This window comes from Sus scrofa, chromosome 11, assembly GCF_054392235.1.
Source record: "Sus scrofa isolate SSC_HxYL_T2T_F1_AM1 chromosome 11, Sscrofa_HxYL_maternal_Yorkshire_Landrace_v2.0, whole genome shotgun sequence".
Lineage (NCBI taxonomy): Eukaryota > Metazoa > Chordata > Mammalia > Artiodactyla > Suidae > Sus > Sus scrofa.
Genome location: NC_139393.1, coordinates 11,809,587 through 11,834,858, shown reverse-complemented (window position 1 = coordinate 11,834,858; position 25,272 = coordinate 11,809,587). Strand labels below are relative to the sequence as shown.

At 35.4% G+C, this 25,272-nt stretch overlaps 1 protein-coding gene across 21 annotated transcripts in view; it reads right to left on the bottom strand.

The window, feature by feature from the left end:
* The window catches only part of NBEA (neurobeachin), a 644,629-nt gene that overhangs the window by 531,982 nt on the left and 87,375 nt on the right, over positions 1–25,272 (bottom strand). For all 21 annotated transcript variants that reach the window (XR_014819172.1, XR_014819171.1, XM_021065197.2 and 18 more), the window contains exons 7-8: positions 18,922–19,041; positions 16,396–16,542 (exon numbers count right to left, since the gene is read on the bottom strand). Coding sequence is in view for 18 of the 21 variants with exons in the window: in XM_021065197.2 (XP_020920856.2) it covers positions 16,396–16,542; positions 18,922–19,041 (267 nt within the window). In the remaining 3 variants the exon portion in view is untranslated. The remainder of the gene's footprint in view (positions 1–16,395; positions 16,543–18,921; positions 19,042–25,272) is intronic.

Sequence of the window (25,272 nt, the reverse complement as noted above, 5' to 3'; positions counted from 1 at the left end):
TATACCACCTTATTTCATCTTCCTTCATTTTGGTCTTCCTTCTGGACTCCAGTCATAAAATTCTGGTTTTCTACATTTGCTGAACTTTGCCACTTTAAAATTTTTGTCCATTTAAATATTTTTCTTTGACTCTTTTCAGAGAAGGGGCGCCCTTTTCCTTTACTTATTGCATGTATAACAGCATTTGTTGTTTTGAGGAAAAAAAACCCATCAAGTATGAAATCACACATGCCCTTTGTCCCACACTGAACTAGCAAGCAAGTCTTTTGAGCTGAAAGTCTTATACCAATAATTACTGACAAAATTTATAATAGTCAAAGAATTTAAATAAATTTAACTAAAAAGTCATGCAAAACATTACAGATATCAGACTCTTTGGCTCATGATTACTATCTTTTAAAAACAATTTGTGAGAGTCCGATCCCTGGCCTCTCTCAGTGGGTTAAGAATCCAGTGTTGCTGTGAGTTGTGGTGTAGGTCTCAGACGTGGCTCAAATCTGATATTGCTGTGGCTGTGGCATAGGCCAGCGGCTACAGCTCCAATTGGACCCCTAGCCTGGGAACCTCCACATGCTGTGGGTGCAGCCTTTAAAAAAAGACAAAAGACAAACATACATACATACATACATACATACATACATACATACATACATAAAAACAATTTGAGTGAAGTAGTTTAGTGATTTTTTTATCCCTTCTTCATTTGTTTGGTTTTGGGGGGATATTATTACTATGATGTGTAAGAACTCATAGCACATAGTTTATAAAAATATAGATTTTAACAACGTTGAAATGTAATTATATTCCCTTATCAGGTAAAAAAACTTTTGTTTACATTACTTACAAAGGAATCAACAATGTTTAAAACATTCTCTTGGTAGTTAGAAAATCTTCTGGGGGAAATACAATGTAAGATGTCTAATGAAATCTAATCTTATTTGGGGAAAAATGGTCTTAATTTTTTCAGCCCAATTATACAAAAATTTGTGTATAATTTTTTTCCATTATACAAACATCATTTTGTATCTTTGTGCAGCAAAACAACCTCACATCACAATTAACTATATCTAACACTTTTAGATTTAAAAAAATATGATGTAATTTAAGTGACTGTAAACATAATAACTTTCTTTTTTTTTAACATAATAACTTTCTTATCTTAATCTCATTTAAAGTATTCAGATCATGCCCAAATCTTCAAACTTTTATTTTAAGGTATAATAAGCAGATTTTGTACATAAGTATCAACATTTACTGGATTATTACTTTAAAGAGTATTTTCAAAAAGGGAATTGTTGTATAAAACGGTATGAGTAGGACACAGGTGAGAATGAAGAATGACTGCCAGTAGGCATATGAGATCTTTCTTAGGTGGGAAATGCTCTAAAATTGGATTGTGATGGTATCTGCACAACTCTGTCAATTTATTTTAAATCACCTACTTGCTTTTAAAATGAGTAAATTATATGATATGTAAATTATATTTCAATAAAGCTGTTATAATTTCTTAAAAAGGGCATGAACATATTTTGTACTACACTCAAAAGAGTAATGTATGACATAGCTTTCTTAAATATAGAATATTTCCGTATAATATTTAAATATGGAACATTACATATAACAACAGCACAATACACATTCCTTTCAAGAACACATGGGATGACTAGCAAAGTGTCATTTATTTGGGTTGATAAAACAAATTCAGCAAATTCCTAAAGACTAAACTCATATAAATGAAATGCAAAGATTCCTTGAAAAGTAAAATTTAAAAACATTCAAAGAATAAACATAAAAATGAACTCTCTTACATATATTTAAAATTTTGTAGTTATAATTTATAATTTTTATATAGGGAATACTCTAGGCTGCAGCTTCAATGTTAAGTTTTTGCAAATATTGGAAAAAAAATCAATTTTTTTTTTGTGGTCTTTTTGGTCTTTTCTAGGGCCACACCCACAGCATATGGAGGTTCCCAGGCTAGGGGTCCAATCAGAGATGCAGCTGCCGGCCTACGCCAGAGCCACAGCAATGCAGGATCCAAGCCACATCTGCGACCTGCACCACAGCTTGTGGCAATGCTGGATCATCCTTAACCCACTGAGTAAGGGCAGGGATCAAACCTGCAACCTCATGGTTCCTAGTTGGATTCATTAACCATTGAGCCATGACAGAAACTCCAAAAATGAATTTTTTAAAAAAACAATAAAGTGGAGTTCCCATCGTGCTCAGTGGTTAACAAATCTGACTAGGAACCATGAGGTTGCGGGTTCAATCCCTGGCCTTGCTCAGTGGGTTAAGGATCCAGCGTTGCTGTGAGCTGTGGTGTGGGTCGCAGATGTGGCTTGGATCCCGCGTTGCTGTGGTATAGGCCGGCAGCTACAGCTCCGATTAGACCCCTAGCCTGGGAACCTCCATATGCTGAGGGAGCAGCCCTAGAAAAGACAAAAAGACAACAAAACAAAACAAAACAAAGCAAAAAAACAACAATTAAGTACGAGTTCCTGCTGCAGTGTAGTGGGTTAAGAATCCAGTGTTGCTGCAGCTGTGGCACAGGTTGCAGCTGCAGCTCAGATTTAATCCCTGGCCCAGGAATTTCCATCTTAGGCCATGGGTGTGGCCATTAAAATAAACAAATAAATAAATTAATAAGAGCAACAATGGGGTAATCCATCCAGTCTATAAACAAACAATAAGCCCTACAGTGGAAGGGAGGTTGGATTACCCAGATTTAGAATAATAAACTACCTAAAACGTCCATTTTCAAACCAAACTTTGAGAGACATATAGAGACACAGGAAAATATGACCCATAAATGGGAGAAGAAGCAAGCAAAAGAAATTGCTATGGAAAGCAACCTGATCTCAGATTTACAGAAAGACTTCAAAAGAGCCATTAAAAATGTTTTCAGGAGTTCCCTTGTGGGGCAGTGGGTTAAGGATTCAGCATTGTCACTGGGTTAAGGATTCACTTGGGTCACTTCTGTGGCTTAGGTTCAATCCCTGGTCTAGGAATTTCCACATGTCACGGGTGTGGCCAAAAGGTATGTTCAAAGAATTAAAAAAAAAAAACATAATTAGAGAAGTAAATATAATTATGATTAAAATGTCATGTTAAATAAAGAGTATCAGTTAAGTGATAGATACTGATACATAGGAAAGCTAAGAGAATAAATTATGAGTTATAATCACAAGAAAATTTTTTTTATTTTCCTGTTTTTAATATTGTTTCTATATGAGGTGATGGATGTTAGCTAAACCTACTGCATAAACATTTCATAATACATGTAAATTAAATCATCATGCTGTATGCCTTAAACTTATACAGTGATATATATCAATTACTTCTCAATAAAACTGGGAAATATTAACGAAACTAGAATTTTATTAAAATATTAATAAAATTAAAATTTTAATGTTAATAAAATTAAACTTTAACATTATTTTTTAATGAGAGAGAGATACTCTAAAAATAGTCCACATGGAAATTCTGGAGTAGAAAAGTATAAGTGAACTGAAAAATTAACTACGGGATCAGAGCAGTAGATGTAAAAAAGCAGAAGACAATTAAGAAATGTAAAGATAAATTGATAGAGTTTATGCAATCCAAAAACCAAAAGAAAAAAGAGGTTAGAATGATCAGAGCTTCAGAGGAATGTGAGAAACAATTAAGTGTACTAACATATGAATAATAAGCATACCAGCAGCAGAGATGAGAGAGAAGAGAGGCAAAATATCCAGAAACTTAATGGATGAGAAGTTCCCAATTCACTGAAAAGCATTAATTTATCTATTCAGGGGCCCCAGGAACTTTAAGAAGGATAAAAGCAAAGAAATCTACAGACAGAAAAATCACAGTAATGCTAAAAGTCAAAGATAAGGAGAAAATCTTAAAATTGGCATGAGAAAAATGACTCTTCACTTAAACGAGAATAACAATAAAATTAATGGCAGACTTCTCATCTGAAAAAATGGAGGCCAGAACACAGAAGAATAAAACATTCAAAGCACTCAGAGAAAAAACTATCAAGTAAGAATTTACATCCAGCAAATCTAGCTTTCAAATCTAAAAGGAAAATAAGAGAGATATATTTTCCAATAAATAAGAACTGAGATAATTTGTGGTCAGTTGACCTACCTTATGAGAAATAATAAAGTCCTTCAAGTTAAAGGAAGTGACTCACTGTAATTTGAATTCACATGAAAAACAAGGTGGAAGTTCCCCGTCGTGGCTCAGTGGTGAACGAATCTGACTAGGAACCATGAGGTTGCAGGTTCGATTCCCTGGCCTTGCTCAGTGGATTAAGAATCTGGCATTGCCATGAGCTGTGGTGTAGGTCGCAGACATGGCTCGAATCCTACACTACAGCTCCGATTAGACCCCTAGCCTGGTAACTTCCATATGCTGCTAGTGCAGCCCTAGAAAAGATAAAGAGACAAAAAAAAAAAAAAAAAAAAAAGAAAAAGAAAAACAAGGTGCACCAGCAGACATGTGGTTATAAGAGAAGGTATAAATGCATGCATGTTAATTGTCATTTTTCCCTCTTAACTGGTTTCAAAGCAGTTTTATAAAATAGTGTGCATATAATATATGGCTTTACCCATTACATAGAAATGTAACATATTTGCCAATAACAACACAACAGAAAAGCCATAGTGAATGAGGGAAGTGACTGTAGGAGGTAACTGAATACATAAAGAGATCCATAAATGAAAAATGAGGTTAATATAACAGCTATAAACATACAGTTGATTTTCTTTCTTCTCTCAGCTTCCTTAAAAGACATACAATTATTTAAAGTAATACTTATAATAATGTAATGTTGGGTTTATAACCAACATTGTAACATGTACTATTTATAACATAACACAAAAAGAAGTAAAACACAGTAAATCTATAAGGAGTAACTATCTCTCTGGAATTAAGTTAGTATAAATCTGAAGCTGATTCTGATGAGTTAAAATGTAAATGGAAAGTCCTATAGCAACCATTAAATAAATGTCAAAAAATAGAGTGAAAAAATAAAGAAATGAAAATGCTACAGTAGAAAATATTCATTTAATTTGAAAGAAAGCACTGAAGAAGGAATTAAAGAATTAAAAAGAACATGAGACACAGGTAACAACAAAAAAATGATAAACGGAAAGCCAACTATACCAATAACTTTAAAAGTGAATGAAATAAGTAATCTGCTCAAGGGGGAGAGATTATTAGACTCGATAATAAAACAAGATCCAAAAATGTACTATCTATAGGATACATAATTAGATCCAAAGTTAAAAACAGTTTCAAAGTAAAAGTAAGGGAAGATTTATTAACAAACCACAAGAAAGTTGAAACAGTTATACTAATAAAAGAGAAAACAGACTTTAAAACAAAATATTACTAGAGGTAGGGTGAAATTTAAAAATAATAATTCAATCAATCGGAAAGATAATAACATTATCTACATATTATCAGGAAGATTATAATATTATCTATGTAGTTATATATCTAAAATTACCCAAAAACTGAACACCAAAGTACATGCGGAACCTGACAAAAATGAAGACAGAAATAAACAAGTTAAGAATAATTGTTGAAGACTGCAATTTCCAACTTGAATAGTGGATAGAATAACTAGGCAGAAGTCAACAAAGAAACAGAAGACTTAATTAAACACTATACAGTGATTAGATCGAAAGGACATCTCTGTAACACTGCACCCCACAACAGCAGAATACACATAATTCCTTTTTCTCCTAATTCTTAAGTGCACATCAAACACTGGCTAGACCAATATTAAGCCATAAATCAACCCTGAATAAATTTACAAGGATAGATATAATACACAGTATATTCTCTGACCAAAATGGAATCAAGTTAGAAATCAATAATAGAAAATGCAGAAATTCAAAAATACTGTGGAAATAAACACTAAATTGCTAAATAACAAATGGGTCAAAGAAGTCAAATTATAAAATATTTCAAGATGAATGAAAATAAAGACCCAAATACCAAAACATAAGCAGCTAAAGCACTATTCAGTGGGACGCATCGCCTTGAGTGTTTATATTTAAAAAGAAGACCTCAACTCAGCAATCAAGTCTTCCATCTTATGACACTGACTAACAAAAGAACAACGTAAACATAAAACAAGCAGAAGGAAGAAAACACTACGCATTACAGGAAAAATTACTGAAACAGAGAATAAGAAAAAGAATAGGGAAAAACACAACAAAACCAAAAGCTGATTCTTTGTAAAGATCAAAACTGACAAACCTGTACCTAGATTAATATGTTATCAGTATCATCTCAACAGATGATCATGTTAATAAACACATAAAAGGCATCTGACAAAATCCAACACCCTTTTAAAAAGCGTTCAGCAAAGTAGGAATAGAATGGAGCTTCCCTCATCTGATAAAAAGCATCAATGAAAAACTCACAGCTAAGAAAAACATTTAATGCCAAGAGACTGAAAGCTTTCCCCTTGAGATCATTAACAAGACAAGGATACCTGTGCTAACGTTCTATTTAAACATTCTGTAGATTCTAGATAGAACAATTAGATGAGAAAAAGAAAAGGCATTCAATTAGAAAGGAAGAAGTAAAATTATCTCTATTTGCAGATAATACAGTTTTGTACATGGAAGATCCTAAAGAATCCATATACAAAAAAAAAAAACCAAACCCACAACAACTATTAGTGCTAATAAGCTCATCAAGATTGCAGGAAAACACAAGATTGCAGAATCATAACACAAAAATTCACTGTATACACTAGCAAAGAAAATTCAAACATAAAATTTAAAAACAACTACATTTGCAACAGCATCAAAAATAATACTAGAGAAAAAAAATTTAACAAAAGAAGTCCAAGATTTTCGGCATTTGACTTGCAGCAAAAAGTACAAAACATCTTGGAAAGAAGTTATGAAGACACAAATGAGTGTAGACACCCCATGTTCATGGATTGGAAGACTTAGTATTGTGTAGCTGGTAACACTCCCCAAATTGATCTAAAGAGCCAACACCATCGCTATGCAAATCCTAGCTGGGTTTTGTTGTTGCTGTTGCTGTCATTGTTGTTTGCGGGATTTTTTTTTTTTTTTTTTTGCAGAAACTGACAAGCTGATCCTAAAATCCAAGAGGAAATGAAAGCGACCCAGCATTTCCTGATTTCAAAATTTATATGAAATGTCCAGGCTAATCTATAGAAACAGAGAGTAGATTAGTGAACGCTAATGAGTAAGCAAGGAGTGAGAGAATAGAAAGCTGAGTGCTCAAGCGTACAGGGCTTCTTTACTGAGATGTTAAAAATGTTCTAAAATTGACTACGCTGGGAGTTCCCGTCGTGGCGCAGTGGTTAAGGAATCCGACTAGGAACCATGAGGTTGCGGGTTCGGTCCCTGCCCTTGCTCAGTGGGTTAACGATCCGGCGTTGCCGTGAGCTGTGGTGTAGGTTGCAGACGCGGCTTGGATCCTGCGTTGCTGTGGCTCTAGCGTAGGCCGGTGGCTACAGCTCCGATTCAGCCCCTAGCCTGGGAACCTCCATATGCCGCGGGAGTGGCCCAAGAAATAGCAACAACAACAACAAAAGACAAAAAGACAAAAGACAAAAAAATAAAATAAAATAAAATAAAATTGACTACGCTGATACTTGCATATATCTGTGACTATACTAAAACCACTGTATTGTATTCTTTGAATGGGTGAATTGAATATATGTGAATCATATCTCAATAAAGCTCTTAAACAAACCAAAAAAGAAATGAAGCTCTTTTAATCTTCTTATTCCTTCCACCTTCCTGAAAATTAATAAAGCTAACAGGGCTAAACAAGGCAGAAGTTTGCACTAATGGCAGAGGTGAGGAGCTGCAGGAGCCAGTAGGATGGCAAGGCCCTACTCGCGCTAAACAAGGCAGGAGTTCGCACGAAGGGTAGCCGCGAATGCCTTTTCTTTTTCTTGCCTAACTGTTCTATCTAGAATCTACAGTACGTTTAAATAGAACATTAGCACAGGTATCCTTATCTTGTTAATGATCTTAAGGGGAAAGCTTTCAGTCTCTTGGCATTAAATGTGTTCTTAGCTGTGAGTTTTCCATTGATGCTTTTTTATCAATGTAGCTAATTTGTCGTATTAGTTTGTTAGGGCTGCCATAACAAAGTACCAAAGTCTGAGTTGTTTAAGCAACAGCAGTTTAGTTTCTCACAATTCTAGGTGCTAGAAATCTGAGCTCAAAGTATCGGCAGGGTTGGATTCTTCTGACACCTCTCTCCTTGCCTTATAAATGATGGACTTCTCTTTCCTGAATCTTCACATGGTCTTCTGTATGTCCATGTTTTAATTCCCTCTCCTTATACGCACAACATTCCTACTGTATTAGGATCCATCCTAATAACTTCACTAGAGTTTACCTATTTAAAGATCCTATCTAAAATATGGTTATTCTGAGCTACTGGGAGTTAGAATTTCAACATATTAATTTTGGAGGAACACAATAATAATAATAATAATAATAATAATAATAATTCAGTCCATAATATACTTCAAAATTTAAAATGACAAGGGATGGTGAGAGCATATGCAAAACAAATAAACTGTTCAGTAACTTTATGAGTAGGGTAGCACTGGCATTGTTGTTCTTAGACTGTTATATTTATAATTATGGGCTTTTCTTTTCTTTCCTTCTTTTTTTTTTTTTTTTTTTTTCCTTTTTCTTTTTAGGGCCACACCTGTGGCAAATGGAAGTTCCCAGGCTAGGGGTCGAATCGGAACTGTAGCCACCAGCCTTCGCCACAGCCACAGCCAAGAGAGAGCTGAGCCTCATCTGTGACTTATGCCACAGCTCTCAGCAACGCCAGATCCTTAACCCACTGAATGAGGCTGGGGATCGAACCTGTGTCCTTATGGATACTAGTCAGATTCATTTCTGCTGAGCCACTGGAACTCCGTGACTTTTCTAATGCAAACATCTTCTGTGTACTTGCCAATAAGAATTCTCAATGTGGCAGAAGGGAGATATAGACCTAACTAAGAGGAAATCAAGATGAAATAACAGCAACTCCTAAATTTCCCACTACTAAAAACCAAGATTCCTGGAGTAATAGCTGATTTGATGAAGAAGCAATAAAATGTTCAGGATGAGCTAGAAACATCATCATAGGAAATAACAAGCAAGCTATCAAAGACTACAGAGTCGTGTCAAATGGACTAAAGGACCAACAGGAAGAGACAGCCATCGCTGACCAGAGCTGGAGCCATCTGAACTTTAAAAGAAAAAACACAGTAACTGCTATAGACTGAAGCACCTCCAACACATTTAAATCCATGAGTTTATAATGACACTTTAAAAATAGTAATTGGAGACCTCTGAAGAATGAGGACATGGCGTTCGATTATACTACTTCATTATAGTGGTCATTAGGTAGTATTGTTAGTCTGAGCTGGTAGAGGAGAAAGTTGTTAGCATATACAAAATGCACAATAACTGATAAAGACCTGGTAGAAGTTGCTTATTTTAAGGCCAACGGGTAAAAATTGCTTGGAGTTGCTGCTGTGGCCCAACAGGATGGGTGATGTCTATGGAGCACTGGGATGCAGGTTTGAGCCCAGGCCGGGCACAGTTAGGTTAAGGGTTCAAGCTGCGGCTCAGATCTCAGCCCTGGCCCAGGAGCTCCATTTGCCGCGGGACAACCAAAAAAGAAAATTAAAAAATTATTTGATTATGGGTAACAAAATGAGTCTTTGCTGAAGGCACTGCACTGGGGGGAATGAAACTAGAACTTTGAAAAACTAAACACTTTTCTCATCATTCATTAAGAAATGAAATATAGTATAGCTACAACTATCATTGAAATACAGTACAGCTACAACCTAGTATGCCTGATATTTTAAAGTAAATAGAGCTAAACAAATATGATCAAATGAGTGGTGTATTCTGCAAAAGAATCCCCTTAGACCTTCTTACACATATATTCTAATACTCAAAACATTCCTTATATCTAGAATTTTTAAAAATTACTTTCAGAATCTATAGTTTTTAAAAAGATCTTTATTAACAGTTCTTGCAGTTTGTTGACTTTTTTGAAAAAAACATATTAACTTCTATTACGAACTAAAAATGAGATTCTTAAAATTTCAACTTTGACAGATATGAAACAATTTAAAAACCTTTAAATGTGTATTGAGAAAACTATGCTTTTAAAAAAAAAAGCATGTTTGTCATTATCAAAGAGTCTGAAGATAATAAAAACTTCTGATCGAAGGGCAAAAAGCAAGCCTTTGAGGATTTCAGCTTCACTCTCGTTCATTTCCTAAAGCTAGAACTTTATATTCATTTCTTCTTGTCGCATGGCTAAATCAGATGATGGGAGAGATGGTAAATGTGAATTTACTCGGCCTCACCCTGCTCAACCTCTGGAAGGACTAATTCTCAGTGGTGGATCTGTTTCTCCTGTCTCTGCCACCCTGAGGTAGGGTCTCCTGGGCATCCGCATTGGTAACTGAAGCTGGGCCCTAACAACATTCAGGTGCCTGCTGACCTTGCTCTCCTCTCCTTGATTTTCCCCATCCTCTTCATCGTGGTCCTCTCTAGGCTATCTTGGGTGACGTGAGCCCTTGTGGAATAGTGGTATATAAACCTGGATACGTAACTGTCTTACTGATCTACCTTCTTCTCTTTAATTTGTCAGCATCCTCCACCACTCCTCCATACACAGGAGGGCTGGAATACTGTGGTGGACACCCATAGGGCTTCCAGGTAGTAAAGTGACCACAGTGGCCTGCTGTAGGACCAGACTATTTGTTCTGGCTCTTGCGAGCACACGCTGAACCCTCATTCCTTTCCCTATTCTCATTATTCTGGTCATTCTGCTGTTAATCGTGTGGAGGACTCCTGTAATGTGGCTAGTGTCTATCATGGTATTCATTGCCTGGCATTAGAACTCCACCAGAGCCTGGAATATTTGCTGCTTCCATACCCTTTTTTCCTTTCAGCAACAGCAAACTCTAAATTCCTCTATCTTCCACACTGCAAACGTTTTATTTCCCGGAGTTATTCTTCTTTAGGGCAGTCTGGTGTACAAATACAGCTTCCTTGGTGTCATTCACGATGAAATCACATCATTTTCTTACACTGAATCGATTTTAATGTTCCCAACACCTTCACTGTGATGAGTTTCTTGTACCTGCAGTCAGCACAGATGTGAGGCCACCAGGGCCACCACTTCTCATGATGCCACCAGGCTGGGCCTCAACCTGGATGCTCACGGTTGCAATGATGGTGACTGAATCAGCTGAGGCAGATGTGGCTCCTTTGGGAGATGATGCTGCTGCTCAGGGTCTCTGGGGTTGGCTCTCACTCCCCCTACCAACCCAAGTCTACAGCATTGTAAATTATGTTGCTGAAGGCAATCTGTCATCCTCAAGGGATTGACTGAATTTTTGGAAAAAGACAAAAGATCTGAAGCCATGCTTGATGAATTAATAGGTGTCATAAAACCACCTTTCATCAAAAATATAGTTTAGTTCTAAAGTAATGGGAAATGTTTCCTTGTGCCACTTAAAAACTGACCCTGCAGGCAATTCCAAAAGAGAAATGGAATTAACTTGAAAAATGGTAGTATATTTTGAATATGTATATATCTTCCAAAAGATACTGGCTAAAAAGGAAAATCATTTGAAATATTAGAGTTTAAAAACAAAGCCTCCCCATTTTACAGAGCAAGTTTATATAACCATATTTCACATGCACATTAAGTAGATACTACTCAAATTTTTATTTCTATAAAATTTTATTTATGAATATATAACACACAAATATGCATATAATCATAAAAGGAAATAATTAGGACGTCAGACAAAACCAACTACATGTAAACAGTTCCTCAAAAGAAAAAAATGGTAGTTCCTGCTGTGGAGCAGTGGGTTAAGAGTCCAACTGCAGCTGCAGCAGCTTGGGGCACTGCAGAGGCATTGGTTCGATCCCTGGCCCCAGTGCTATGGGTTAAAGGATCCAGGGTTGCCACAGGTGTGCTGTAGGTTGCAGCTGTAGTTCAGATTCAGTCCCTGGCCTGGGAATTTCCATATGCTCCAGGTGGAGCCATTAAAAAAAAAAAAAGGAAAAAATGATGGAAATGAGGAAATGAAATGGATGGAATTTCACACACAAAAAAGGTAGTGTCTTGGTATAAAATGTACTACAGAATGAAACAAGAAAAACCAAACAACTATGCAGTGTCATACATTTAATATTTCTCTCTGAATTTGGAAAGGACACTACTGTCTTCATTAAATGAAAGTTTTTTTCCCTCACTTCAACTAAGTGTCTAAGGTGTAATAAGCAAGAGCACTCATGACCTCCATACTGCTAAATGCAATAGCCATTTCTCAGTTCTCAACTTATTCAACCCGTCAGCAGCATTTGACAGTAAATCATTTTTTCTTCTTTTAAATACTTCCGGGACACCATACTACCCTGCTTTTTCCCTTACTCGCTTGATCTCCTAATTTTCCTTTGATGGGTTCTCCTCATCTCTGCAACCTCCAAACACTGGCTTTCTCAATTACTCTGTTATCTTCTGTCTCTCAATTCACTTCACTGGTACCTAAATCCAGCCGCGGGGCTTTAAAATCCTATCTATACCCTGTCAACATTAAATTTCTATCTCCAACCCTGACTTCGCCCTTAAACTACAGACTTACTTTATTTCTCCATCCAGATGCTAAACAGGCATTTCAAATTTAATGTGTCAAAAATCCAACTCTTGATCGTCTTCCCCCAAACTTAGTCCTTTCAGGTCTTTACCATCTCAGTAAATACGAAATCCATCATTCAGTTGTTTGGGCATCGTTCCCTTTGAATCTTCTCCTGCTTGACTCATATTGATAGAAAATCCTACTCACTCTACTTCTAAAATCTATCAAAAGCTGTTCTCGTATTAGAATTTTATTCTATGTATACTTTATCAAAATCCAACCAAGCCCCATTGCTTTCCACTGCTATCAGCCTTGTCTATAAACTCCCATCACCCTTCACCTAAATAGTCACAATAGCCTTCTAACCAGTCTCCTTATCTCCACTGATCCTTTTAATACTGATATCAGACCAAGCCCCTCAATGCTCTCCAAAGGCTCTTTCTCTCAAGAGTTAAAATACCTGCAGGTCTCAAGTTCATCTCTGAATTCATCTCATACTACTCCCTCTCTCACTCCCTCTATCCTAGTCACAGGGAATCACAGTAACAGTGTTCATCAATCCACCAAGATCCTAAATGGCTTTAACACATGCTCTCCCATTTGCCCTGAAAGCTCTTCCCCAGATATCCACGTAGCTGGCATCAATTTTATCTCCTTGAGGTCTTTAGTAAAACCTCCAATCGCTCTATTTAAAACTGCAGGCCACCACTTTCCCTGCTTTCTACCTGCTTTATTTTGCCCATTGTACTTATCACCACCTAGTACATTATATATTTTTCTTTTTTATTTTGTTTTGTTGTCTCTCTCCTCCCATGATAATGTATACCCTTCTTAACCTCCAGTAAAGAGAGGATTTTTTAAAATTATAGTTGACTTATAAGATACTAGTTTCAGACATACAACAGAATGAGTGATTCATATTTTTTATAGATTACACACCACACAGTTATTATATATCAATGACAATGTTCCTTGCGCTGTACATTACATCCATGTAACTTACTTGTTTTATAACTAGTAGTGCGAACCTCTTAATCCCCTTGACCTATTTCATCCATCCTCCATCCTCTGCCCAGCAACCACTAATTGGTTCTCTGTACCTGCAAATGTTTTTGTTTTGGTATATTTGTTCATTCGTTTTGTTTTTTTAGATTACACATATTAAGTGAAAAAACATACAGTATTCATCTTTCTCTCTCAAAGGAGGGATTTTTGCCTGTTTTTTTTTTTCACAATCATATCTCTAGTCCCTGAACACCTAGAATAATTGTGCCAATAAATAATATCTAATAATAAATATTTACTAAGAATGAATGAATGAATGATTTTTATTCATACTGTCTCACTCCACTGGATTACATTAATTCATTTTGTTTTTCCTTTCTCTTTCTATTAAGTATGTGCTGAATATATGTTACCTTTGACTTGAAAAAGAGTTCTATACAATGTGCTGTAGGGAAACTGAATCCATTTCAGAAAAAGAAAAATGACTTAGAATTTGTTAATCTCGTTTTGGCTACTGAGTTTCAGTCAATACTATTATATCCCAAACACTTTAAAAAATATGGAAACTTTGCAACTGTACCACTCCATTTATATACCCTCCTCAGGACCTACTGTTAGAGATGCCATATATATGACATTTACATACATTATAAACCAAAAAAAGACAGTGTAATATTTTTTGTTTAGCCAGTTGTATTTAAAGAAAATAAGAAAAAGGATTTTTATCTTTACCCATATAGCTATCATTTTTAATGTTCTTCATTTGTTCCTAATAAGCCAAATTTACTTCTTCAGTTTGTAGTATACATCTGGTAGCAACAAACTCCCTTAATTTTCATTTATAAGACAAAGAACATTTTTACTGGACGAAAAATTCTGGGTTGACAGGTTTTATTCCAGCTCTATGGCTCCTGATTACTAATGAGAAGTGTGCAGTTACTCAAATCATTCCTTCCCTTATTGATATCTAGTTTTTCTTCGCTTGCTTTCAAGATTTTCTTATTCCTTTGGTTTTCTGCAGTTTTATTATAATGTCAACTGTGGCACTCCTCGAATTTATTTTATTTGGAGTTTGCTGAATTTGTTCAGTCTATAAAATTTAAGTTTTCCACCAAATTTGGGAAAGTTTCTACCATTATTTTCTCAAATATTTTTTCTGGACCCTTTTCTTATACTTCTGTCAACAAAAACCTGATCAATACAGTCAATACAAGAAAAAAGCAGAAAATTTTATTCAAGCTAACGTGAGGATTATGACCCAGGACACAGTCTCTCAGGGAGCTCTGAGAAGTGTTCCCAAAAGGTGACTGGGGAGGTCATTACATAATATGATTTTGGTGAAGCAGGCACATGAAACCAAGCACACAACTCAGCAGAAGGCTGATGCTACTCATGAGGAACACACATCTTAGTTAATGGGATTATGCCTAATTATGGAAAGATGCAAGAATCCAGGTTCACAAAAAATTTCTCCTGAAAATAAGTATCTGAAGGTGGTTTTGACTGTTTCCCCAGAGCACAGAGCACCTCATCCTGATATTTACCCTGAATTCTTTTCAGAGTGTGTTACTGGTCAGTGACTGCAGTGGCTAACTGAAGAATTCTAAGGAGTAACATCGCTGGCAATAGAAGAAGAAAAAAATTGATCTTTATGGTTGAGCAGGTATTTCTGCCATTAGAGACGTCTGGTTAATGCATAATGCAGATGCGCAATGTACACCAGAGGAGAGGGAAGAGGTCAGAGGGCAGAGAAGAATCTTATGTTTCAATTTTCAAGCTTTGCCTTCAAATGTGAATTTTTATTTCATCACTTTGCATATCAGATTTCAAGATTTACAATTCTTCAGTTCTGTGCTTTTCCCCCAATCTTTACTATTTCTCTTCTAATGTTTCTATCAACCTACATGCAAGTTCATTTCTTTTTCAACTCCAATTCTGCTAATAAAAAAACAAAATTTCATTTTACTTTAGATATATAGTTTTAGTTCCAAATTTTCCATTTGATTGTTTTTAACACCGTGGTTGATAATTCCCACCTATTAATTCAATAAAAGCAATTTTTTTAATGTGATTAAACAAAGCCCATATATTTCCCTAGCCAGATATAATGCCAATTAAAAACTAATCATATATGTGAATGTAATACCTTACTTAAATAAATCTTTGTTTTTAAAGTAAAAAACAGGAATAATATAATAATTAAATAGTTTTGAAAAAAATTAGGATACACACTACTGTACTTCTTTGCCTACTGCAAAGGGCAAAAAAAAAGTAGAAGCTAAAACTGAATAACTTCAGCTACATGTCATATTTTATATCATTTTCCTTCTAAATCATTAAATATGCGTTTCAAGTTATCTCTAACATTTCATTTGTTCTCAATATAAGATATATATTTCAAAATTTGAGATTTCAAATACCACATTAAACAATATGGTTTTATAAAATTTATTAGTTCAGAATTATGTCAAAAAAACAAAGCTTCAACATCAGAAAACTAAAGAATTTTAAAAAAGCTAATGAAGGGAAAATAGTTTAAAAAAAGAAAAAGTGCCTCTGAAACAAAATGAAACATATAACAACAACATAGTTCCAAAATATAAAGATTACTTTTAAACCACTTTGACAAAAGATAATCACTATAGAAGATACTGTATCACATTTCACACCTAAAACTCTCCATAAAATTTATAATAAGATGGTTTTACTACCTTATATCCAGGTCCTAACTGATGAATTGCAAATATCTGTGCAGGGTTGAGGGCTTCACTGAACACATACACGGCACCAAGTTGACCACAAAATACCCTATTTGCATCAGCAGTTTCTGAAGATCCGAGAAAGCACTTGTCATAGCTCTGTTTTTAAAAAGTCATAAAAAAAAACAAAGATTTTATTTTGTAATGACAAAATATTTAAGGATACATGCCTTCATTGTCAGGAATACTATCAAACAACAATAATGACAGAAGAAAGCAATAATTAAGACTCTGTGAAGAATTTAAATAATAAAAGTCAACTAAAGATTTTTTAGGAGAAGTTAATCAGTCCAATGTTTCATATTTATGGGCAAGCAAATAAATAACAACCATACACTCAATAATCATTTGACCAACTTTCCTCTACAGTTAAAAGCGAAAGGGCTTACGACTATTTACAAAAATAAAGCTAATTTTAAAACTATAATGATTTGTAATTGTCCACATATAAAGAATTATGGGAATAAAAGAGAACAACTATTTCAAATTTAACCATAAACTCAAAGGGCTGAAATTTTAAAATTCTACCTCATTTATCCACTATGGATGCATACCTCTACTTCCCTACATTAAGTTAAGGGCACAAAGAAAATCACTTCCCTCTCTTAGAGGAGTAGGTGTTATACAGAATCAAAAAAACAATACCACCAAAATTTGCTGACTAAAGCAGATGGTACAGAGCTCTCCATCTGGGGAGTTCAGCACCTAATAAGCCACACTTCACAAGACCTTTCCCACCCCTCCTTTGTAAATCTCTCCAATACTCGGCCCCACCTATCCAGACAATGAAAGCAGTCACTGCTCAGCATCCTTCCCCACCCTCACAGGTATTCCATACCTGAATCATGATAAACAAGACATTATGTATGTACAGGATCTTTTTGGTGGCTCAATAAAATAACCAAAAAAAAAAAAAATGTGAATGAGGTACAAAGAAACTCCGCATAAAATACCTAATCTTTAATTAAAATTATAGAAACTAAGAACTGACTGCATAAAGTATGCCTATATATGTTATTGCCCAGGACTCTTCATTTCTTGTCATACTATTACAAATTATTTAAAAATCCCCTTCTCTTTTCTTTAATACAACTATAAAGTAAATAACAGTCAACAAAATTACTCTATAATAAAAAGACTGTCGCTTTGGGGGATAAATATGAACCAGAATGTCATGTGACTATTCTAATTCTGAAAAAAATCATTCTCATAAATATTTATTGACTATGACCCAACTATTAGTTTCTAGAACAGAACAAGCAAACTACGCCAAAGAACAGAGTAAATAGTAAATATTTCAAGCTTTGCAATCCACACCTGGTTTCTGTCATAGATTCTTCTTTGATTTTTGTTTGTTTTGTTTGAATCATTAAAAAAAAAAAAACTTAAAAAAATATAGTAAAAACCAAGATTCTTAGTTCTTAGGTCATACAAAAAGAGATCAAGGGTCAGATTTGGCCCAGGGGCTGTTTGCCAACCCCTGACCTAGGAAGCAAATGATAGGACTTTGCACACAGTGCTATTTAGGCAAATACAAGACAGAACAAGACACGATGCCTGCACTTAAGGAGCCTAAAGTTTAGAGAAATGAAAACAATCTTGGGAAGTGAATTTTGCTTAAAAGATACAAGTTTTTAGTAAAACCATGCATGCTGGAAGGGTTGTAAATTGTTGAGCTTTTGGCATTAGAACACATTTTTTACTTCGGCTTTTTACAGGCCAGGATGGAGACAAGGAAAGTCCTAACGTAGAGAAATATGAGTTCTTGAAGTTTTAACTCCAGATTTCCTCTGTCTGGAATCCAACTGTGTAACCTCCTCCACTGCTAATGTACTGGTCAAAACTAATGTTCTCAATTTGCTATCATCAAAATAAGTTATGATTTATTTTTAACTTTCCTGCTACTGTCACTGTTTCCCTTCAGAATATTCTCAATACTGCATCCTACCTCAAAGACTTTGCAGTCACTGCTCCCAATCAATGGCCTATTTCCTCCAAATATCCACATGGTTTTTTCCCTCCATTCTTCTCATTAAGACCATCTCTGGACCATCTGGCTTCTCCCTTCCCTACACTTTCTATATTTGTTCCCACTTAATTTTTCTCCATAGTATTTATCACCTTTTACTTAACTGATAATAGAGACATGTTATACTTATTCATTCTGAGGTCTTCCTTTCACACTGAAATAAGATGTAAGACATATCTTTCAATGTTGAGACTGTAAATGAATAGAACAGTTGCATTTATATTTTCGACCTAATACTTAATAATTTGGTCAAGCAATTTTTTTGTATCATTAATCATGTCTTTTAGCAATTTATACTAAGACTTAAAAATTCACCTGATAGAAAAAAAAAAAACTTCCAAAGCAAAACTATTCAGTTTCTATCAAACTATTTTATTATTCAATTCACATTATTATAAATAGTAATAAAACATTCACATATGTTAAAGCACAGATAAATAAAAACTTACATCGTTTGTGTTAACATGCCAAGCCATATCACCATAGGATACCAGCTGTCCATTAACGTAACACCGAATTTCACTGTTCCTCCATCGATTGTAAATGTGGACAATGCTGATCATGTACCACTTCAATGAAAAGAAATTAGGATATCAATATGCAATGTTTAATTATTACTATTTAAAATGCAATTATAACACTTACACCATACTACCAAAAATTGCTTTAAGAAATATTAATGATTATCTGCTATCATTTCTTCAAATTCCCTCTCCTGCTTCTCATTTTACAGATAAAAGAAATGATTCATAAAGAATAAACTTGTAGGCGTTCCTGTCGTGGCGCAGTGGTTAATGAATCTGACTAGGAACCATGAGGTTGCGGGTTCGGTCCCTGCCCTCGCTCAGTGGGTTAACGATCCGGCGTTGCCGTGAGCTGTGGTGTAGGTTGCAGACTCGGCTCGGATCCCGCGTTGCTGTGGCTCTGGCGTAGGCCGGTGGCTATACCCGAGCCTGGGAACCTCCATATGCCAAAGGAGCGGCCCAAGAAATAGCAAAAAGACAAAAAAAATAAAAAATAAAAAATAAAATAAACTTGTAGAGTTCCCTGATGGCTCAGTGAGTTAAGGATCCGGGATTGTCACTGCTGTGGTGCAGGTTCGATCCCTGGCCTGGGAACTTCTGAATACAACACAGCAGGCACCACAAAAAAGAAAAAGAAGAAATTTGTGATGGAGACAGAGTGAGAACCCTTTGAACCCTGGATTGAAATTTCAGCCACTAAACCAAGATCCCAAAATTGTAGAAATACAATTATATTTGTGCTCATTCATTTAATAACATTTGCATTGTTCAAGGAACTGCAAATACCCAGTTTTGACAGAAAGACCATAGGTCTATTTATGGGGCAGTGGAAGAGCCATATATTACACAAGTTAACAAAAACAGAATTATGATGATTACTGTGGGGAAAAAAGAACAGTGTTAACTGTGAGATCTGCCAAAGGAATATTCTAAAGTCATCTATAAGATTTAGATGACTTTAGTTGCACAACTCAGAATTACTAAATCCAGGAATAAGTATATATTTTAACTTAATGTATGAATATTAAATAAGATTCAAGGAATAAATTTATACTGAGCTCTAATTTTATGTTACAAGTGTCAACAAATAGCATTTTAAAATCTATTTTGATATCAGATAGTTTAAATTCTCTAACAATTTGTGGATCCAGCCCTTAGTCTCTTTGGAGTTAGTACCCTAATACATACAATATAGAAATGTTATTTCTAAAATGCAGAAAAATACAAATGACTTATATACACTTGAACAATTACGCCTTCGTCAGTTGGGGGGAGGGGGAATTAGACTAGTTTTCCCCCAAAACATAAAAATGCAAAGTACAAACTTTTTCTCCAGATTCCTTAAAAGCACTATTCAATTACTTCATATACATTTTGCAACATATAAAGCCATAAGAGTAATTCTCAATCACTAAATATTATTTATTTCAAGGTGTCTGAAATACTTTGAACAAAATTCAATTTTACTCATTTTGATTTTGAAAATAAAAATTGTGCACTGGGCAACTCACAGAAGACAGTAACACAAAATAACATTCTTCCTCATTTACCAAAAAAAAAAAAAAAGTTAAGTCAAACAATTTAACCCCTAAAACACATCCTTTCAAAGGTTGTTTTGCTCTAGATCGTCTTTATTACAAACTGAAGCTTTCACCTGATCAGAAATCAACATATACAATAGCCCTGATTAAAATCAGAAGAAGAAAAATCTTTAAATATGGTCACTTAAGGGTTCACATTTCTAAATATTATAAAATTATCAAGAAGAAAGCCATAAAAACTAAGCTTCAAAAAGATTTAAGAAAAATCTTATAGAAGTATAACTCTCATTGAGTTTGAAAATTTTCAACCAGAATGCCATCTGAGTAACATAGGAGAAAAATGATCTTTAAAATTTTTATAAATTTTAGGAGTTCCCGTCGTGGCGCAGTGGTTAACGAATCCGACTAGGAACCATGAGGTTGCGGGTTCGGTCCCTGCCCTTGCTCAGTGGGTTAACGATCCGGTGTTGCCGTGAGCTGTGGTGTAGGTTGCAGACGCTGCTTGGATCCAGCGTTGCTGTGGCTCTGGCGTAGGCCGGTGGCTACAGCTCCAATTCGACCCCTAGCCTGGGAACCTCCATATGCCGTGGGAGTGGCCCAAGAAATAGCAAAAAAAGACAAAAAAAAAAATTTTTATAAATTTTAAATCTCCAAATAGAATAGATATAAATAAATATCTATATATAGTAAGGAGTTTTCTATTTCATGAAGACAATTTAAAAATAATAATGTATGAAAATTATCAAGAATTGTTTCTAATACATATGTGATACCCATAAATAAGATACCATAATCTGAATTTCTATTTATTTTTTATCTACTATTTCTTAATTATGAGCTTTTCTTCTGAAAAAATAAAATTATTTACTTCTCTAAGTCATTCATTCAAAAAGTTTACTGAGGGTATGCTTCATGGCAAGTAACCCCCAAGACTGAAGGCGTATTAAGAAAAATAATATATACACTCTCGAGGAGGTCTCATTAGAGAAACAAACATGAAAACAATCATAAAATGATGGATAAAATCTAAATTAGAGATATGGGAGCAAAAGAAGTAATGACTAGTTGAGGGTAGGGGGAAAAAAAACACAGATCAAGAAGGAAGGCTAACAGAGCAGAGTTCACTAAAAGAGTAAAAAAAATAAAAAAGCTTCAGAACAAAGGATTAATAGAACTGTTAGAGGATGAAAAGAACTGTTGAGTAAACAAGGGGGAATGAAACATTCCAGGAAGAGGAATCTTAATATGATACATAGAGCATAGTGGTTTGACAAAAGTTTTCTGTGTTCAGGTGTAATGGGAAAAACAGACAAAGAGCAGATCTTAGGGAAATGTTGCCTTTAATTTTTGCATGATGTGGTATCACTAAAGAATTCTGACCAGGAAAGTGAAATGATAGTCTAGGAACATAATGGAAGCAGTGAGGAAGTTGGACAGTTAGGCAAGTGTAAATGAAGATATAAACTATTACAAAAGTGTAAGAGCCTAAACTAAGAAGGCACTGGTAATTTAAAAAGTAAGGGACAGGAACTAATTAACAGGACTGGTTGGAAGTGCTAATATAGAAAAGGGGATTGTAGGTGGTTTTCAGTTTTTCATTTAAATGGGTAGTGGTACCATCAACTTAAGATAATTTACATAACTAGCAAGTCAAGAGCCAGATCATTAGTTTTGGAGTTATAAAGAAATAGACTTTGCTTTTGGTCATAACACTAATATATACAATTAAATGAGTGAATAAATGAATACACAGTTGAATGAAAGAACTGGTCAGGAGTTCCCGTCCTGGCTCAGCAGAAACGAATCTGACTAGCATCTGTTCGATCCCTGGCCTTGATCAGTGGGTTAAGGACCCAGCACTGCCATAGCTGTGGTGTAGGTCACAGACACATCTTGGATCTGATGTTACTGTGGCTGTGGCATAAGCCAGCAGCTACAGCTCCAATTCGACCCCTAGCATGGGAACCTCCATATGCCCCAGGTGCATGTTTCTCTGTGTTTTCTCATTATTCTTTTCTTTTTGAGCAGATGCTTAAAAATATGTTTCAACTTGGTCTGTGAATATCCACAGTCTAGTGATATTCAGATCTCCATTCTGATCCTTACATTTTTGCATTTAGCAAAGGTATTATTTCACGGGTCTAAACATGCAGAGCAACATCCCACTTTTTGAAACTGGCATTACTGAAGAAGCAGAATTTAGTGAAAACTTCAACCTCAGGAAATGAGATTCAGGACCAGGAGGACTAGCTGAATCTTCCTTTAAAAAAAAGTCCCTCTGTATTGACAAATCTGGAGGTTTAACATTTGACTTATTAAGGAGTGAATTACCTATAAATCCAAAATACACAATATATATACACACACGCAAACCAATTACTCTGAGGTCTGAATCGCCAGTCTGAAAACTGGTTTTGTTACCTAAACCAAATAAGGTTAGAGGAAGGGGAAAGAAAAACAAGAAAAGGGGGATAAGGGAGAAGGGGAAAGAAAAGAGAGATGAAAAGAATGAGCAAAAAAAAAAAAGAGAAGGAAGAGGAGGTAAAGGAGGGAGGAGAGAGAGATGGAGGAGGAGGATTAGGAAGGAAAAGGGGAGAACAAGCAGAACTGTAATTAGAGTAATGTAATTTCTCAGACCTACAAGCACAGTAACATAAAGTCCATACGAAAAGTTTACCTTGGAATATTCTTTGAATTAATAATACAACTGTTAAAATACTTTAATATTGTTTTCATAGATGTGCAGAAAAATTCAAAGATGATGAATAATTTCTATATATACTACAGAAATTTCTATATATATTCTATATATACTATATCACATTCACATATTATACATAATTATATACCATAATATGTTATAAATAAATTATAGATAATATAGACAAGAATGTAAGGATCAGAATGGAGATCTGAGAAAGTGGCAATTGTTGACATTTGAATTAACTGTGTTTTCCATTAAATTTGTACAAAACACTTTCTTGAAAAGCACAAAATCTCTCTTAATGTAGAGAATTATAGATATTACTCTAATTCTCAACAATTCCAAAAGTTAATTTTGCAGTATGAACTCCTGTGCTACAACAACAACATAAAAGGCTAGTAAGCATTAGATTTTAAATGTGTATCACACAGCAACAGTACATCACTTGGTCTTTATTTCCATGACGACCTTTCTCTCTCTTTTTTTTTTTTTTCTTTTTTTACATGGCTGCAGCTGTGGCATATGAAAGTTCCCAGGCCAGGAACTGAATCCCAGCCACAGCTGTGACCTATGCCACAGCTGCAGCAACGCTGGATCATGTAAACCACAATAACACATCAAACTCGCTCAGGGACCTAGCTGCTACAGCCAGATTCTTAACTCGCTGTACCACAGCAGGAACTCCCTGACATTCACACAGAAAAGGCTCTCGAGATATCTACCTACAAAGAAGGACTGACCACAATAAGGCATGCCTTCTTCCTCACTGTATCAATAGTGATACCTCATTTATGTCTTTCTATGGGGAAATAAACTGCTCAGTATAAATTATCTGCCCAGATAAATGTAATTTACTCCTTTAGGAAACAAAAGGGCTTTTTTGGCTGTTAAAGTCATATTTTACTTATATACCTAACATATATTATAGACAGTCCACCAAGTTCAATACTTTGTGGCGGGAATAAGAAGGAATATAAAGATGAATCTAACATATTATCTTAGTCTCAGTAGTTACTAAATAACGCACATATAAATGAATACTAAAGGTTAAAAAGAAATAACTGCCATGAGAAATACTGAAATAATATGTTATAAGAGACTCTCTGGGGAGTAAAAGCAAGGTACATCAGGGAAACATGCCATGGAAACCTTATATGAAATGCAATGTAACAATGGTGTGGGATTTAAAACCTAGAGCTATGAATATGGGGACAAGTAAATGTATTTCATACCAGAAACTGAACATTTGAAATGGAAGAGAAAAAACAGTGAGGCAGGTATATTATCTCACTTTTGCCAAAATAAATGGTTCAAGTAAAAAGCTGAAAATCCAAATCATGAAGGACTAGGTTAAAATTTTTAATTTATTCTGTAGTTAGCAAGAAACATGATTGGTTTGAGCAGTGAAATAACTGATCAGGAATATAAATCAAACATTTGTGGATTAAATAGCCATCATGGCCCAGCGGAAATGAATCTGACTAGTATCCATGAGGATGCAGGTTCCCTCCCTGGCCTCGCTCAGTAAGAGTAAGGACCTGGCATTGGCCGTGAGCTCTGGCGTAGGTCGCAGACACGGCTCGGATCTGGGATTGCTGTGGCTGTGCCGTAGGATGGCAACTACAGCTCTGATTCGCTCCCTAGCCTGGGAACCTCCATATGCCATGGGTACTGCCCTGAAAAGACCAAAAAAAAAAAAAAAAAGATTTAATAAAGAACAATATGAAGATTTTAAAAGGTAGGTAAAGAATTTTATAAAGGTGAAAGCTGTATCTCAGAGATACCAAGTACAGAACTTGGAAATTTAACTGAGTAACATAAAGATCAAAAAGGGGGTGAAGGAGTTCCCGTCGTGGCGCGGCAGAAACAAATCCGACTAGGAACCATAGGTTGTGGGTTCGATCCCTGGCCTCACTTAGTGGGTTAAGGATCCGGCATTGCCATGAGCTGTGGTGTAGGTCACAGACCCAACTCAGATCCCATGTTGCTGTGGCTGTGGTGTAGGCCGACAGCAACAGCTCCAATTAGAGC